At 51.8% G+C, this 13,057-nt stretch overlaps 1 protein-coding gene across 4 annotated transcripts in view; it reads left to right on the top strand.

The window, feature by feature from the left end:
- Positions 1-10,898, top strand: part of PDGFRB (platelet derived growth factor receptor beta) — a 34,678-nt gene extending 23,780 nt beyond the window's left edge. For 3 of the 4 annotated variants that reach the window (XM_072873705.1, XM_072873703.1, XM_072873706.1), the window contains 8 exons: positions 292-458; positions 721-839; positions 2,003-2,125; positions 3,555-3,666; positions 3,954-4,053; positions 4,173-4,278; positions 4,783-5,021; positions 5,530-10,898. In XM_072873705.1, the coding sequence (XP_072729806.1) occupies positions 292-458; positions 721-839; positions 2,003-2,125; positions 3,555-3,666; positions 3,954-4,053; positions 4,173-4,278; positions 4,783-5,021; positions 5,530-5,680 (1,117 nt within the window). In that variant the 3' untranslated portion in view covers positions 5,681-10,898. The remainder of the gene's footprint in view (positions 1-291; positions 459-720; positions 840-2,002; positions 2,126-3,554; positions 3,667-3,953; positions 4,054-4,172; positions 4,279-4,782; positions 5,022-5,529) is intronic. The other variant, XM_072873704.1, reaches the window with a different exon arrangement.
- Positions 10,899-13,057: the final 2,159 nt, after the last annotated feature.

The following is a 13,057-nucleotide window of genomic DNA, read 5'->3' as shown; positions in this document are numbered from 1 at the left end:
TGAACATGAGAAGCTGCAGTCTGTGGGCAAGGACACCTCGAGACCCACAGGAGAATATGGCAGGGCTGTTTAAAGCTAGCGCTGAGGACACCAAAGATGTTAGGTGGTGGAAGGAGGTCTTCAGTGCCATTTGCATTTCTCTGCATGCACGATGCAAGGCTTCTTTCCCTGCTGTGTGCGACATTTCAGTGCTGGGGCTGAGGATTCAGGAATTGCAGTTCCACAAACCATTGCTGCCATCCCCAGATCCTCTCTTCTGGATCTGAACAGCCTCTTTGCTTCCCCCCACAGTCACCTCTCCTTGTCTGTGGAGAGCGACGGGGGCTACATGGACATGAGCAAGGATGACTCCCTGGATTATGTGCCCATGTCCGACATGAAGGGTGAAGTCAAGTATGCTGACATCGAGTCCTCTAACTATGGCACCCCGTATGAGCTGGACAGCTATTCCCCATCAGGTAACAGCTCAGCCACAGTGAGAGGGAGAAGTGCTTGCACTTTGGGTGCTGGATGCCTTTGCTTGCGGAGGCGGATGGTCCATATTGCAAAGGTCACCTCTGGGATGAGTCCAGCAGTGTTGCCAGATGCCCTCGCGATGGGAACTCCCGGCTCTGTCCCTTTGTTGCTGGAGGCAGAGCAATCCCCAGTGGGTCATTCCACTGGCGGGCAGCCCACAAGTGTGCTGAGTAATGCCAACATCCACCTCTGCTTGCCCTCCAGCTCCTGAAAGAACAGACCGGGTGACGCTGATAAACGAGTCTCCGCTCCTCAGCTACATGGACTTGGTGGGCTTCAGCTTCCAGGTGGCCAATGGGATGGAGTTCCTGGCTTCCAAAAACGTACGTATAACGGCTGGTCCGTGATGCCTGCAGCGGTGGAGGCCAACAATGCTCTGCTGTGTCCTGTGGTCAGCTTCCACTCACTGTCCCTCTGTCCATGCCAGCCTCCTCGTGGGAGAAGTGGCCGTGCAAATGAAGAGCTGATGACCACTTCTATTCTTTGGAAACACAGCCCTGGGGATCAGCATGACTATATTTGCATGTGACAGCTAACCCTGGCTTAGATCAAGCTTCAGACCTCAAATTCCCTGACTCTGAGCTCCTCCCAAGCCATGTGCTGCACAGCTGTGGTATTATATCATCCCTGTTTACCAGGATGACCAAACAGTGATAACCTCCCTGTGCTAAAGCACAAGGCACTCCACAGCAGAGCTACTACTCTCCACAGACACCCCTATTGCACCACATGCTCTGAGCCCCCAGGCCTCATTAGAAGTGCTCATTTAGTGGAAATCAAGCCACCACAGAGGACTAGGCTCTGGGATTTCCTAAGGTCTGGCTTAGCCCAGGGCAGGCAGTAATATAGTTGGACTGTGTGAAACATCACACAGGGCAGGGCTAAAAGAAGGGGTACGGATGGCATCAATGACATGTGGAGAGAAATTCCTGGCTCTCTGCCTCCAGCCAGATAGTCTGATCCCCAAAAGTGCATGGTCAGTGCTCCCCCATGGAGCACAGAAGAGAAGCTCCCAGCTTCCCACAGCTTCCCACAGTCACACTTTACAGTGGCATAATATCACCATGCTCACTAGTAGTGTCTGGCACCAGCTAGGCTGGTGTAACTCTGATGACTTCAGACTGCTGGGTTGGATTGTCCAAACAGAGATGGAGACACCCCCTCCTTGCCAGCCCATCAGCCCCCTTGCTTGCTCAGGCCCTGGCAATCCCCTCTCTACTAGGTTGCCCTTGCCAGATTTGCCCTTGCCAGATTTGTATGCCTGTTGCTGTCACGGGGGTAGCAGTCCAGGCAAGCAGCAAAAACGTGGTAGCTCTGCTAGTGGCTTTGAGCCATGGTTGCCCGTAGAGGTGGAGGAGATGCCTCAAATGATGTGAGGTGAATCCTGTTCTGACAGCCCCAGAAATGGCTAGTGCTGGAGCTGGGCGGCTTCCTCGGGCTGTCTGGGGGCCCCTCGCAGTGACAGTGCCCTGCCTCCCCGCTACAGTGTGTGCATCGTGACCTGGCTGCCAGGAACGTCCTCATCTGCGAGGGGAAGCTGGTGAAGATCTGTGACTTTGGCCTGGCGAGAGACATCATGAGGGATTCCAACTATATCTCCAAAGGCAGCGTGAGTACCAGGAGCCACGCAAGCCCCTTCTTCCCAGGGCTCTGGGCCTGGCACACCCTACATGCTCCCCCTGTGAGTTGCCTGTCCATCATTGTGCCCCAGAGTGGTGACAGGGCAGGACTCCCAGGAGATGGTGTCAGCTGCCAACCATCCTGCACCTGATGTGCTCTGCATGCTGTGGAGTAGCAGAATTGCATTTCCATATCTCCAGGCTCTTCTACAGAAGAACCTGGGCAGCAGCAGCAAAACTAAGGATTGTCCCCTGTACATCCCATCGCTGGCAGCAGTGCTGCATCCCTTCCCTGCATGGTGCTGAGTCCGGTCGTGAGCTGCAGGCAGGAGGACTGCAAGGTTAGGCAGCTTGACAGTGCTGCAGTGAGTCACTGGACACTCTGGAAAGAGGTTCACAGACTTCTGCTCTAACCACTAGACCACAGGGTAAGAGGAAGTGTTTTCCTGCGAGCAGCTACTTTCCAGAAAGACACCTCCAATCTTTCGAGGCAGGAGAGGATGAGACTGTAATTGAGCTTCCCCAGAACCTCCCCTGTGACTTCAACAACAGCAGGTCCACTCCAGCCCTGGGGCATTTGGGAACGTGCAACCCCAAGCAAAGCAGGCCATGTAATTCCCAGAGAAACTGAGGCTGGGGGAGCTGAGGGTGGAGCCAGGCCCCTCAAACCCCAATCTTTAACCACTCTGTGAACTACTTAGCTTCTCTTGTGCTTTCTCCCATTTGCATGGGATGGCAGACAGGCACTCAGTGCCTGGGCAGGGAGACCCTCCTGCAGAGGGGCTGGGGTTTTCCAGTCCAGCCTTGCCATAGCTGCTTTTCCTTCCAAAATGGGAAATGAAACTGGGCCCCTTTGCAATCCTTCCTGGAGATTATTTTGGTATTCACTGGACAAGCAAATCCCAGGAACAGCACAGCCAGTGCTGCATACAAGCTGGTCGAGTGAGGCTCCTTTTTATCTATCAGTCTGAGTAAGAGCAGGAAAAAGCTCAATGTGTCCTTTGGCTCTTTTCTGGTCATTCCATAGCTCTCTCCATCCTGGTCTCAGGTTTCCAAAGTCCAGATAGGCCTGGACTTCCTTCAGGAGTGCTGTGATCATGTTGTGCAAGTCAGTGGACTTCCGAAGAACTAGGGAACAGAGAATACACACCATGACAGCTCACCATGGTAGACAGTGAGGGAAACGGATGTAGCACATCCACCCTTTCCTCCTGCCTGCTGGGTTCATCCTGCACAAGGAAAGAGGAAACTGGTCCCTCTGAGAAGTGGCTGACAGCGGATGTCAGCAGATGTGCTGGGCTGACAGGCAGCTCTGAAGGGTCTTCTCTGCTTGTGAATTGGATGTCAGGCTCTCACCTGTTGAAACAAGTGCTGTAGATGCAGCTGACTCTCTTCTTGTTCCATTTTTTTTCCTCTTAGACCTTCTTGCCCCTTAAGTGGATGGCTCCAGAGAGCATCTTCAACAATCTCTATACCACCCTGAGCGATGTGTGGTCCTTTGGGATTCTCCTCTGGGAGATATTCACTCTAGGTAAGTGCCCTGGAGATCATGGTGGTGTCTGTAGGTCTGATAGCACGTTTGCAGGATCCCTTCCCAGAGACAACAGAAATCCATTTCTAATCCCCAAGTCCCAACCTTACCAGTCAGAGTAGCACTTCATTCCCTGTCTCCTTCTTTCCCATGATGACGTTGCCATTTGGAAGTGAAATGAAACAGGAAAGGTAAAGAAAAAAGGAAACCTTGGTGTGAAATGCATGTTGGCATGGGGGTGGCAGGCAATCCACCAGCCTGATTTCCTGCTCTCCCTTTACACCCAGGGGGGACTCCATACCCCGAACTGCCTATGAACGAACAGTTCTACAACGCCATCAAACGTGGCTATCGGATGTCCAAACCCACCCACGCCTCTGATGAAATGTAAGTGTTGCCCATACCCGTTTGCCCTGGGCCTGCCCTACACAAACTACAGAAGCATTTCTGCCTCTGTTTTCCCCACCCACTAACTCACCAGGGTGCACTCTCTTCCCTCTTGTTAGCTACGATATCATGCAGAAGTGCTGGGAGGAGAAGTTTGAGATCAGACCATCCTTCTCACAGCTGGTGGTGCTTATGGGAAACCTCTTGGTGGATTGCTACAGAAAGGTATGTTCAAAGGACCCTGTGCTGGAGGGACAGAAGAGGGTCAGTGCTCTGTGGAGGATGCTGCCTTGGTTAGGGCCCTCAATCAGGGTTTGGAGACCAGTGTTTAGTGCCACTGTGCCAGAGGATTTTGCTGTGACTAAGGCTGCATTAGTTTGAACAGCCAGTGAAGGTGGTTTGGGCATCCTGGGGACATTGCTGAGACAACTGACGTCGCCAGACAGGCAGCTGGTATCTCAGCAACTGCAGAAATCAGAACTGGCAGGAGATCAAAAACCTGCCTCCAACTGTTTGGTATTTTGGAGCTGCGGAGTTGTGCCCCTGATCTCTCCCTTAGGAAATGTTCATGACCTGTCTTTGGTGGAGTCAGGGTAGCTGAGCCCAGCTAGAAGATGCCAGCCCCTCTAGAAAAAGCTTAGCAGACAGGGAAAGCAAAGCCAACACAAGTGCATTTTCTCCACTCACAAGACCTTCCTGTTTCTTTGGTAACCTGCCCTGCGAGAGCAGAGGTACCAGCAGGTGGATGAAGAGTTCATGAAGAGTGACCACCCTGCTGTTGTCCGCACAAGACCCACAATCCCTGGGCTGAACAACACCAGGCTCACTCCCAGCTCCCCCGCCAGCAGCATTCTCTACACAGCCGTGCACCAGAACGGGGGCGAGAACGATTATATCATCCCTCTTCCTGACCCTAAACCCGAGGCAATCTGCGATCTCCCTCAGGAGGCCTCCATCAGCCGGGCCAGGTAAAAATATTGCTTCTGAATATTGTCCCTTCCCCTGACTTCCCAAATCTGAAAATGGGGGCCTCAAGAGGAAATGGGGATGCTCTGCTATGGGACAGAGCAGGGGTGGGTTTACCAGCAGAGAAGGAGGGCAGTGTCATCCCCATCTGAGGTGCTGTGACCTTGCGTGAGCCTGCAGGGATGAAGATGAACTGGAGGAGCTGGGATGTGAGCTAAGATAGGGTGTCATGTCATGTCCCCATACATCAGCTGGCACAGCTGGGGACAAGACACCCCACTTATAAGGAGTAAGTAAGTGGGGCACACAGTCTGCAGAGCCCAACTGGCTGTATGTTGTGTTTGAGGGCTGAATAGACCCAAGTGATATTGTCCATCCCCCTGTGGAAAGCTAGTCAGACAAACTGGAGCTGCCAGGAGATTGACGTGCTTCTCAGCCATTGGGAATCCTCTCTCACCAGGAGACTTGGAACAAGGCACTCATTTCTCTCTCCTCCTTGTCTCCCTTCAGCTCTACACTGAATGAGGCCAACACATCGTCTACAATATCCTGTGACAGCCCTCTGGGCCTCCGGCAAGACGAGGAGCAGGAATCCGACCCACAGCCAGGCTGCCAGGAGCTGACCACAGGGCACCAAGAGGTGGAGGAGAGTTTCCTGTAGTCAGAGCTGGGCTGACTCTGCATCTCCCCACGGTGAGATCAGCTGAGAGGCTGACCCAGACATCGCAGAGAGCTATTCTTTGTGCTTGTACATTGGGACATCCCCACCTGCCCCGGCATTCCTCCTTCCCTCCCATCTCCCAGTGTTGGGTGGAGAATTAAAGACTTTTCCCCATTGCCATCCCGTTCCCCCTTACAAAGATATGGCTCAGTGCCAGCAACCTTCCAGATCACTGCCACATCCTCCTCAGTGATCAAACCACTGCAGGAGGGAGACATCTCACAGACCAACATCTTCTTTTCAAGTGGAAGACGTGGGTTGGATCTCCACAAGAGATGCCACTTTATGCATTGCTAAGATGATACTCCAGCCTCTTCCTCCTCCATGGCAATGAGTTTCATCTCCTCTGCACCAGCACTTCTCTGATGGTCTCAGCACCAGCCACACTGTGGTTCTGTGAAATGCCATGGGGACAGATGATTTGCCTAGAGAACCTGCAACACCAGCCTTCAGCTGCTGGAGATCAAGAGTACATTGGGCAGATTCTCCTCCAAGCACAGGCAAGTCCTGGAGAGACCAGGCAGCGTCTCAGAGATACTGAATCACCGTTTTCCTTTCTTGACAGCTCTTCTACGGTGGATAGAGCATCACAAGCACTACAGGTACCCATGGCTCTGGGGCACAGCTCTGCACCCACCTAGAGGGGCTGTCACACCCCGAACCCTTTTGTGCCCAGCGTGGCACCAGGAGCCCCAAGGGCATGCCAGGAACTCAAAATGCTCTCACAGTGACTCTGTTGTAGTAGCAAAGAGAGCAGTCCAGTGTTGTTCGTGTCGTCTGTGTGGACACTAAGCTAATTATTCTCCATTGAAGATTTAAAGGGAACAAATATATTAATCCACTAGCCAGGGCCAGTATAAGGAAGCAATATGGCTATTCATTAATCTACTGCCACTAAGTCCAGCTCATCTGCTGGGAAATCATATAACCTCACCAGCTGCAAAGTCATTGTGCCTTATCTTTGGGAAGCAAGGGCTCCCTTTTGATAGACTGTTCACCCGAACACTCTTTCTCAGGATGGGATGTCTCACCAGTCCCTCCTGAGTCATAGCAAGACTACGGGGAGCAATAAGGATGCCAGAACACCAACCCAGGGACACCTCAAAAGAGAGAGAGGGAGAGAGGCTGGGAAGCTGTTTGGTCACAGCTGAACTGTATTTCACACCCTGCCACTTTCTAGGGGCCAGGCACAGCCACTTGCAGCCTGCCAGGGCTGTGGGTGAAGTGTCATGGGGAACCAAGCAGAGCAAGAGGAATTGGGGCAGATTCCTCTCTCTTGGAAAGTGTTTTGAAGAATAAAAGGGCAGAGACCTTTCTCCTGCTTCTCGCCTCCTTCCTTGCTTCTCACAGGCAGGCCTGGGACTTCTTGTGCTCTCAGCTGCCAGTTGAGTGAGGAGACTCAAAGCAGGAGGAACATCAGGCTTTTGAAATCAGTGGTGAACCCCACCTCTGCAGAGATGAAAGCTAGACCCTCAAAACTACAGCTCTGACACCATAGAAACTAGCAGGGTTTTTTTCTGAAAGGAGAAGTTTCGCCTTGCACAGAGCTCTGTTCACTGCATGCCCCCCACTCCCTTTAATCCCTTCGTTGCCCTACTCATGCACATCTCTGTGAATCCTACAAAAACTACACAGGCAGGTTTACAAATTCAGAAATTCAATCAGCATCTTGCTGGGCTTCTGCCACCTCAGAGCCACTCAGAATTATTTTTTTTAAATATGAAACTTCTGCCAGAAATCCCCAGCAGAACAGCTTCTGTTCTAAGTTGTCTGTCATTGCAATGCTGCTGTTTATGCAGCTAAAAGAGGAGTAGATGCTTTGTGGGCTGATGTCCTTGGTAAAATGTGAACATAAGAAATAGCACTTTTATTGGCAGCCGGTGGAGTATATTTTCAGACCATGTAGTCAGATTCCCCACCATCCGTAGGAAAAACACTGTGAATGACAACTGTTTTTCCATGCTCTGTTCCTCCTGCTTGTAATGAAGGAGCCATCTTCTGTGGACACAGTTCATGAAATGATCCTAACCACGGAGAAGCAGTAACTCATGAGATCCTTGGGGTCAGACCACTTTATTTTTCTAAGATGTAAGGTGCTTGGTAGGATCCGTGTCACTGCAACTTGAGCCCAGAGGATGGCACATCAGATCATCCTAATAGCCCCTGTCTGCACCAGCTCCATTTTAAATTTGTTCTTCTCTATCAAAGGTGACCAGAAGTACCCAGTACTCCAGGTGAGGTCAAATGTAGACCTCACATAGGGCATTAATAGTTCTGGTCTGTACTGGATTTGACTTGCCTGGTGTAGCTTTGGATAATGTTGGCCTTTTCCCAGCCACAACATACTGGTAGTTTGGAGTCATCCTCTGACCAGTCTAAGCACCTACGTCTTTCTACACTTCCAGCATTTCTAACCAAGATACTCCCCGCTGTTCCAGACATTGGGTCATCAGCACATTTTGTTAACAAACTGTTATTTTTGGGCTGGACTGACTAATAAAAATATTAAATACTTCTAGCATCGAGAGCAACCCTAGAGAGCTACTTTTACTACCTCCGTCCAGCCCAGAGATTTCCCCATCAATTAACCCCTTCTCACCCTCACTTTGGCCATTTGCTTATTTACTTCACAAATCCCATACTAAATGCCATCTTGTACAGATTAATTACTAATTAAATTAATAATTTCCCACTATCAAGTAGTTTCCACAGTCCCGAAAGAGGAGATCTATTTCTTCTCCCTGCTGGGGGAACTCAGGTATCCTGTCCTATTAACTGGGCATTAGCTACACTTGGATGCCTATTGCATTTTGTCCCATTTGTAGATTTATTGCAATTATTCTTTGCATCAAAACCTGTTCTGGCTGCTGACAGAGTGCTAACCCCACCTCCCTCTTCCTTCTTAAAGTAGGTATGCCAGACTCTCTGTGAAATGGTACCGTTCTCCACTCCAGAGAGATATGACCAAATATTTGCCTTTGGCCCTGTGATTGCAAGGGCTGAGTCTTGCACTTTGTGGTACTTTCCTGTCCTTACTCAACTATTCCCATCACCATTTAGCAAGGGCATGCACACCCGCTGCAGTGAGCAGATCTTCTCAGCCAGGGACAGGCTGGCAGCTGGGCAAAGCCAACGTGTTTTGCTAAGCATCCCTGCCACTCTCCTCAAAGAGAGGGCTTGGCAGGGCTGAAGCTTACAGCAGCCCCCCAGACAAGCTGTCTCCGCCTGGGGAGCCAGCTGCAGCCCCCCGCTCCCTCTCTCTCTGCTGCCGACATTCCAGTCCCTACATGGCCCAGTGGGTGAGGGCCAGGAGAAATGGTCGGCTGTTCTGGGCCCATCAGTTTTGTAGCCATAATTTCTCGGGTGAGACTCTGAAGGGAACCGGTCCCTCTGGGTTTTTCGTTTCAATGATCAGTATTTTTGTTTGGGTGTGTTTTTGTGTTTAGAGGTGGACCCAAACTGAGCCCCCCAAAAAGGGACACATGCCACAGCTTGGGCCCATCTCTAGTGCAATATCTTTTATTTGTAGATTATATTTTACTCTACAGCTGTTACATCGTTATCAGCACCAGTATATGCATAATCCTACTGCCAGTCACTATTTCATACATACCTAAGTGTAACTCAGAAACTAATGCGACACTCCGGTGTCTCTTTCCACATTTAAGATGCTTCTCAGACTGATGAGCGCGCAGGTTTTGTCCTTCTCGGTTTGAGCGTGTTATTATTTTTTTAAGTGAGAGTGTCACGTTTAGTGTTTGTTTGTGTCGTGTTAAGAAATCTAGAGCACAGCGGACTTTACTTGTAACTAAATTGTCTCTGTTCACCTGCCAAGGGGACTGTGGCAGAGTCCCACAGGGATGGGAGGCAGAAGTGCAGTGCAGATGTGCAGCCAGGAGGAAGTCAGCCAGAAGTGAGAAATGGCTCTTCCCCTTCTTCCCAGTCAGGGCTCTGGGTTGGGGGAAAGACAGCACCACAAATACAGGGTACTGGGCAGTGGGTTAGGTTTTGGCTGTGGGGAAGCTTGGCCTGTGTAAAGCTGGGCAGATCTGGAGAAGGGGATTTCACAGATGTCTCCTTTTGGGGGCTCTTTCTAAAATAAGATGTCAGCTAATGCACTGTGGAGGGAAACCCCATGCTCCAACGCACAGGCACGAGGAAGGGCTCTGGCTGGGCTCAGTGCCTAGCTCAGATCCCAGGATCCGTGTGGCCAGTACACAGTACAAACCACAGGATGTCCCACATGGACAGGAGAGCAGCAGGCTGCCAAGCCAGCCCCAGGGAGCCTGGACGCAGCCTGGCTGCGCTCTCACTTGGAGAACATGAAAGTTGCCCTTTGGCAGCTTTCGCAGCCTTTTGGCAGCCTTTGCCCCGGGTGGTTGCACAGGCAGAGAGCAGCCAGGGCAGCTGCAGGTCCTCACTGGGCGCCGGGCAGCTCCTGGGCCATGCACAGGTCCTTCCCGCAGCAGACCCCAGCCCAGCCTGGATGCTGAGCGGCCAGGGCTGACTGTAACAGTGGAGGTACCATGTTGTCTGCGGGACTTGCCCAGGGCAGGCCAGGTATCTTTCAAAAATCAGATTTCATGGGTCAGCACATAGGTTGCTGGGCTCCCAGCATAATTTCCATGCTTCACCCGGAGGGCTGAAGTCTCTGTGACATGCCAAGATGGATCCAGTTGGCTTTGGCAAAGGCAGGGGAACTGCTCCAGTTTAGCTCCAGCGGCACTTTGGAGAGATGACTCTTGCAGGGGTGGGAGGAGGCAGGGAAGCCATCTCGTGCTGGGAGGCCTGCAGCGTCCCACTGTTCCTTTCCTCCTTCATGGATTGCACCATAACTGCAAAGCTTGCCCAAAGTGTGCCGTCTGCCCTCTCCCCCTCCTGCTGTGCTGGCTTGCTGGCATCATGCTGTTACTCTGCAGCAGCTCTGAACAGAAGCAGCACCTGCCTCCATGCTGTCTGTCAGAAACCATCCTGAGGGCAAAGGAAAAAACAGAGTTTGGACTAAGGTACCAAAGAGTTAACATTTTCCTAGGTTTACAGATGTATTTGTAGGATTTGTACTATGTCACATCTATAGCCATGAGATATTATTTTTATGCTGTAAACTTTTACAAATATGTTTTTAAAGAAAGAGTTTAAAAATAAAGGTGTTTTTCTTTTTGCAAAGTTCCATCTCTTCCTTTGTTTGTCTGGTTTTGGTTGCTGCCACCTTCTTACACTCAGATGGGGCTGGGAATACAGCTTAACCATGTCGTGGGTGAAGGCTAAGCATGTTAATACGCTGTGCATGACCCCGACACTTAGTGAAAGCCAAGCTGGGAGCCAGGCAGAGGGAAGCACAGCAAGGCAACAGCTGAGCCCAGAGACATGGTAAGGAAAAAGGGCTGCAAACAGGGCAGGATCTGCCCCATCTCTCTGGTAACTGGCCAGCTTGTAGGTCGTGTTGCACTGGGAGGAGGTGGGTAGAGGGAAGGACACCGGGAACAGTTTCCATGTGTATTCCCAGTGGCAGAGGTTTGGGCCAGCAGTCCCCAATAAGGGCTTGATGTGCTCCTTGGGGGCATTGCTGGGTCTGTGCTCAGATCAGGGTAGGGATGCGGGAGCTGCCAGACTGAACAGTGCTGGGCTGAAGGAGATGGGGGTCACCACAGTGCTGTTGATATTTCCATGTAGTTTAATAGCTCAGGGCGGTGGGAGAGACTGGGGGTAGCAATGGGGCAGGGCACCAGCAGGAGCCACACTGCTTTGCACAGGGTTCCCCATGTCCTGCTCTCCTCTGAGCTGGGTTCCCCTCCCCTCCCTCTGGGATGAGGAATTCACTGATACCCTTTAAAGACACAACCCCACAGTACTGGCTCCCTACACTACCACTCCCTCTGGTCCACATGTGCCCCTGCTTTCCTCCTGCTCCTCTCACCTTCTCCCAGTCAACTCTCCAGAAGTGCTGGGGTCCCCCAGCCCCATGGGAGACAGGCGCCTCCTGAGTCCAGCCCAAAGTTTTCTCCTCTCTCTGGCTCCAATGAAACTGCTCCTCTCGAAAATGACCCCAGGCTGCTGAGCAGAGCTGTTTGCAGCCAGCTCTGAGCCACATGCTTGGAAAGCCCAGGGCTGCTGCAAAGAGAGGATTTTGAACTGAGGTTCAGATATATCGATGTTGACCCTGTTTTCAGGCTGCATGATGCAGCCCTGGTGCAAGTCCCCACTGGCAGCAGTTGAGCCTCCCTCAGCTCCTGGAAACCCTTTGTGTACCCAAAAGCTCAAGGCACCAGCTGCAGCAGGAGACAGGTCCAAGTCCCAGCAAGGCTCCCCTTTCCAGCACGGCCTGTCCTGGGCTCCCATCTTTGCTCAGTTTGCCAGAAAGGAGGTTTGCAGGCTCCCTGACCAGCTCAGGCTGATTCTCCCCAGATACGCTCTGAGTCACCTGGCACGGCTCAGCCATGACAGGCAGACAGGGCATTTTTCTCCAGGAGCTGAATCAGCAGGGAAAAAAATCACCTCGTCTCCAGAGAGGCTGCAGCAAAGGCTTGGGGACAAGCAGGGAGGGGGAATTGGTAGACCTCATCCCTGAACCCAGCTGGCTTCCACTGCCCAGTCCCTGCCTGGCAGGCCTTTTGCATGTCGGGATGCACCGAGGACGGGTCATGGGGCTGGGAATGAGTAGGCGGACATGGGGACTACCAGCCTCCCAGCAGGGCATTTTTCCCACCCCAGAAAAAGTCTCCTCTCCAGTGATGAGACAGGCATCTCATGGAAGAGCTCAGGGAAGCAGAGAAACTCAGACTGCAGAGACAAACCCTGGCCTGCTGTAACCAGGGTTTTTAGCTGTTTGGGTACCAACAGCTCACTCGGGACATGGGTGTTTATAATTGCCATCATGGAAACATGGTGGGATGACTCACACAACTGGAGTGTGGCAATGGATAGCTATAAACTCTTCAGAAGGGATAGGCAAGGAAGGAGAGGCAGTGGGGTAGCCCTGTGTGTCAGTGAGTGACAATAGGGTTGAGTGTTTATGGGTAAGAATCAGGGGGAAGGCCAACAAGGCAGATATTGCGGTGGGAGTCTGTTATAGACCACCCAACCAGGATGAAGAGGCAGATGAAATATTCTATAAGCAGCTGGGAGAAGCCTCACAATCGCTAGCCCTTGTTCTCGTGGGGGACTTCAACTTACCAGATGTCTGCTGGAAATACAATACAGCAGAGAGGAAACAGTATAGGAGGTTCCTGGAGTGTGTGGCAGATAACTTCCTGACACAGCTGGTGAGTGAGCCAACTAGGGAAGGCAACCCACTGGACCTGTTGATTGTGAACAGAG

Source organism: Ciconia boyciana, chromosome 9 (genome assembly GCF_034638445.1).
Source record: "Ciconia boyciana chromosome 9, ASM3463844v1, whole genome shotgun sequence".
Classification (NCBI taxonomy): domain Eukaryota; kingdom Metazoa; phylum Chordata; class Aves; order Ciconiiformes; family Ciconiidae; genus Ciconia; species Ciconia boyciana.
The sequence above is the reverse complement of the archived record's forward strand: the minus strand, read 5'-3'. Positions and strand labels throughout refer to the sequence as shown.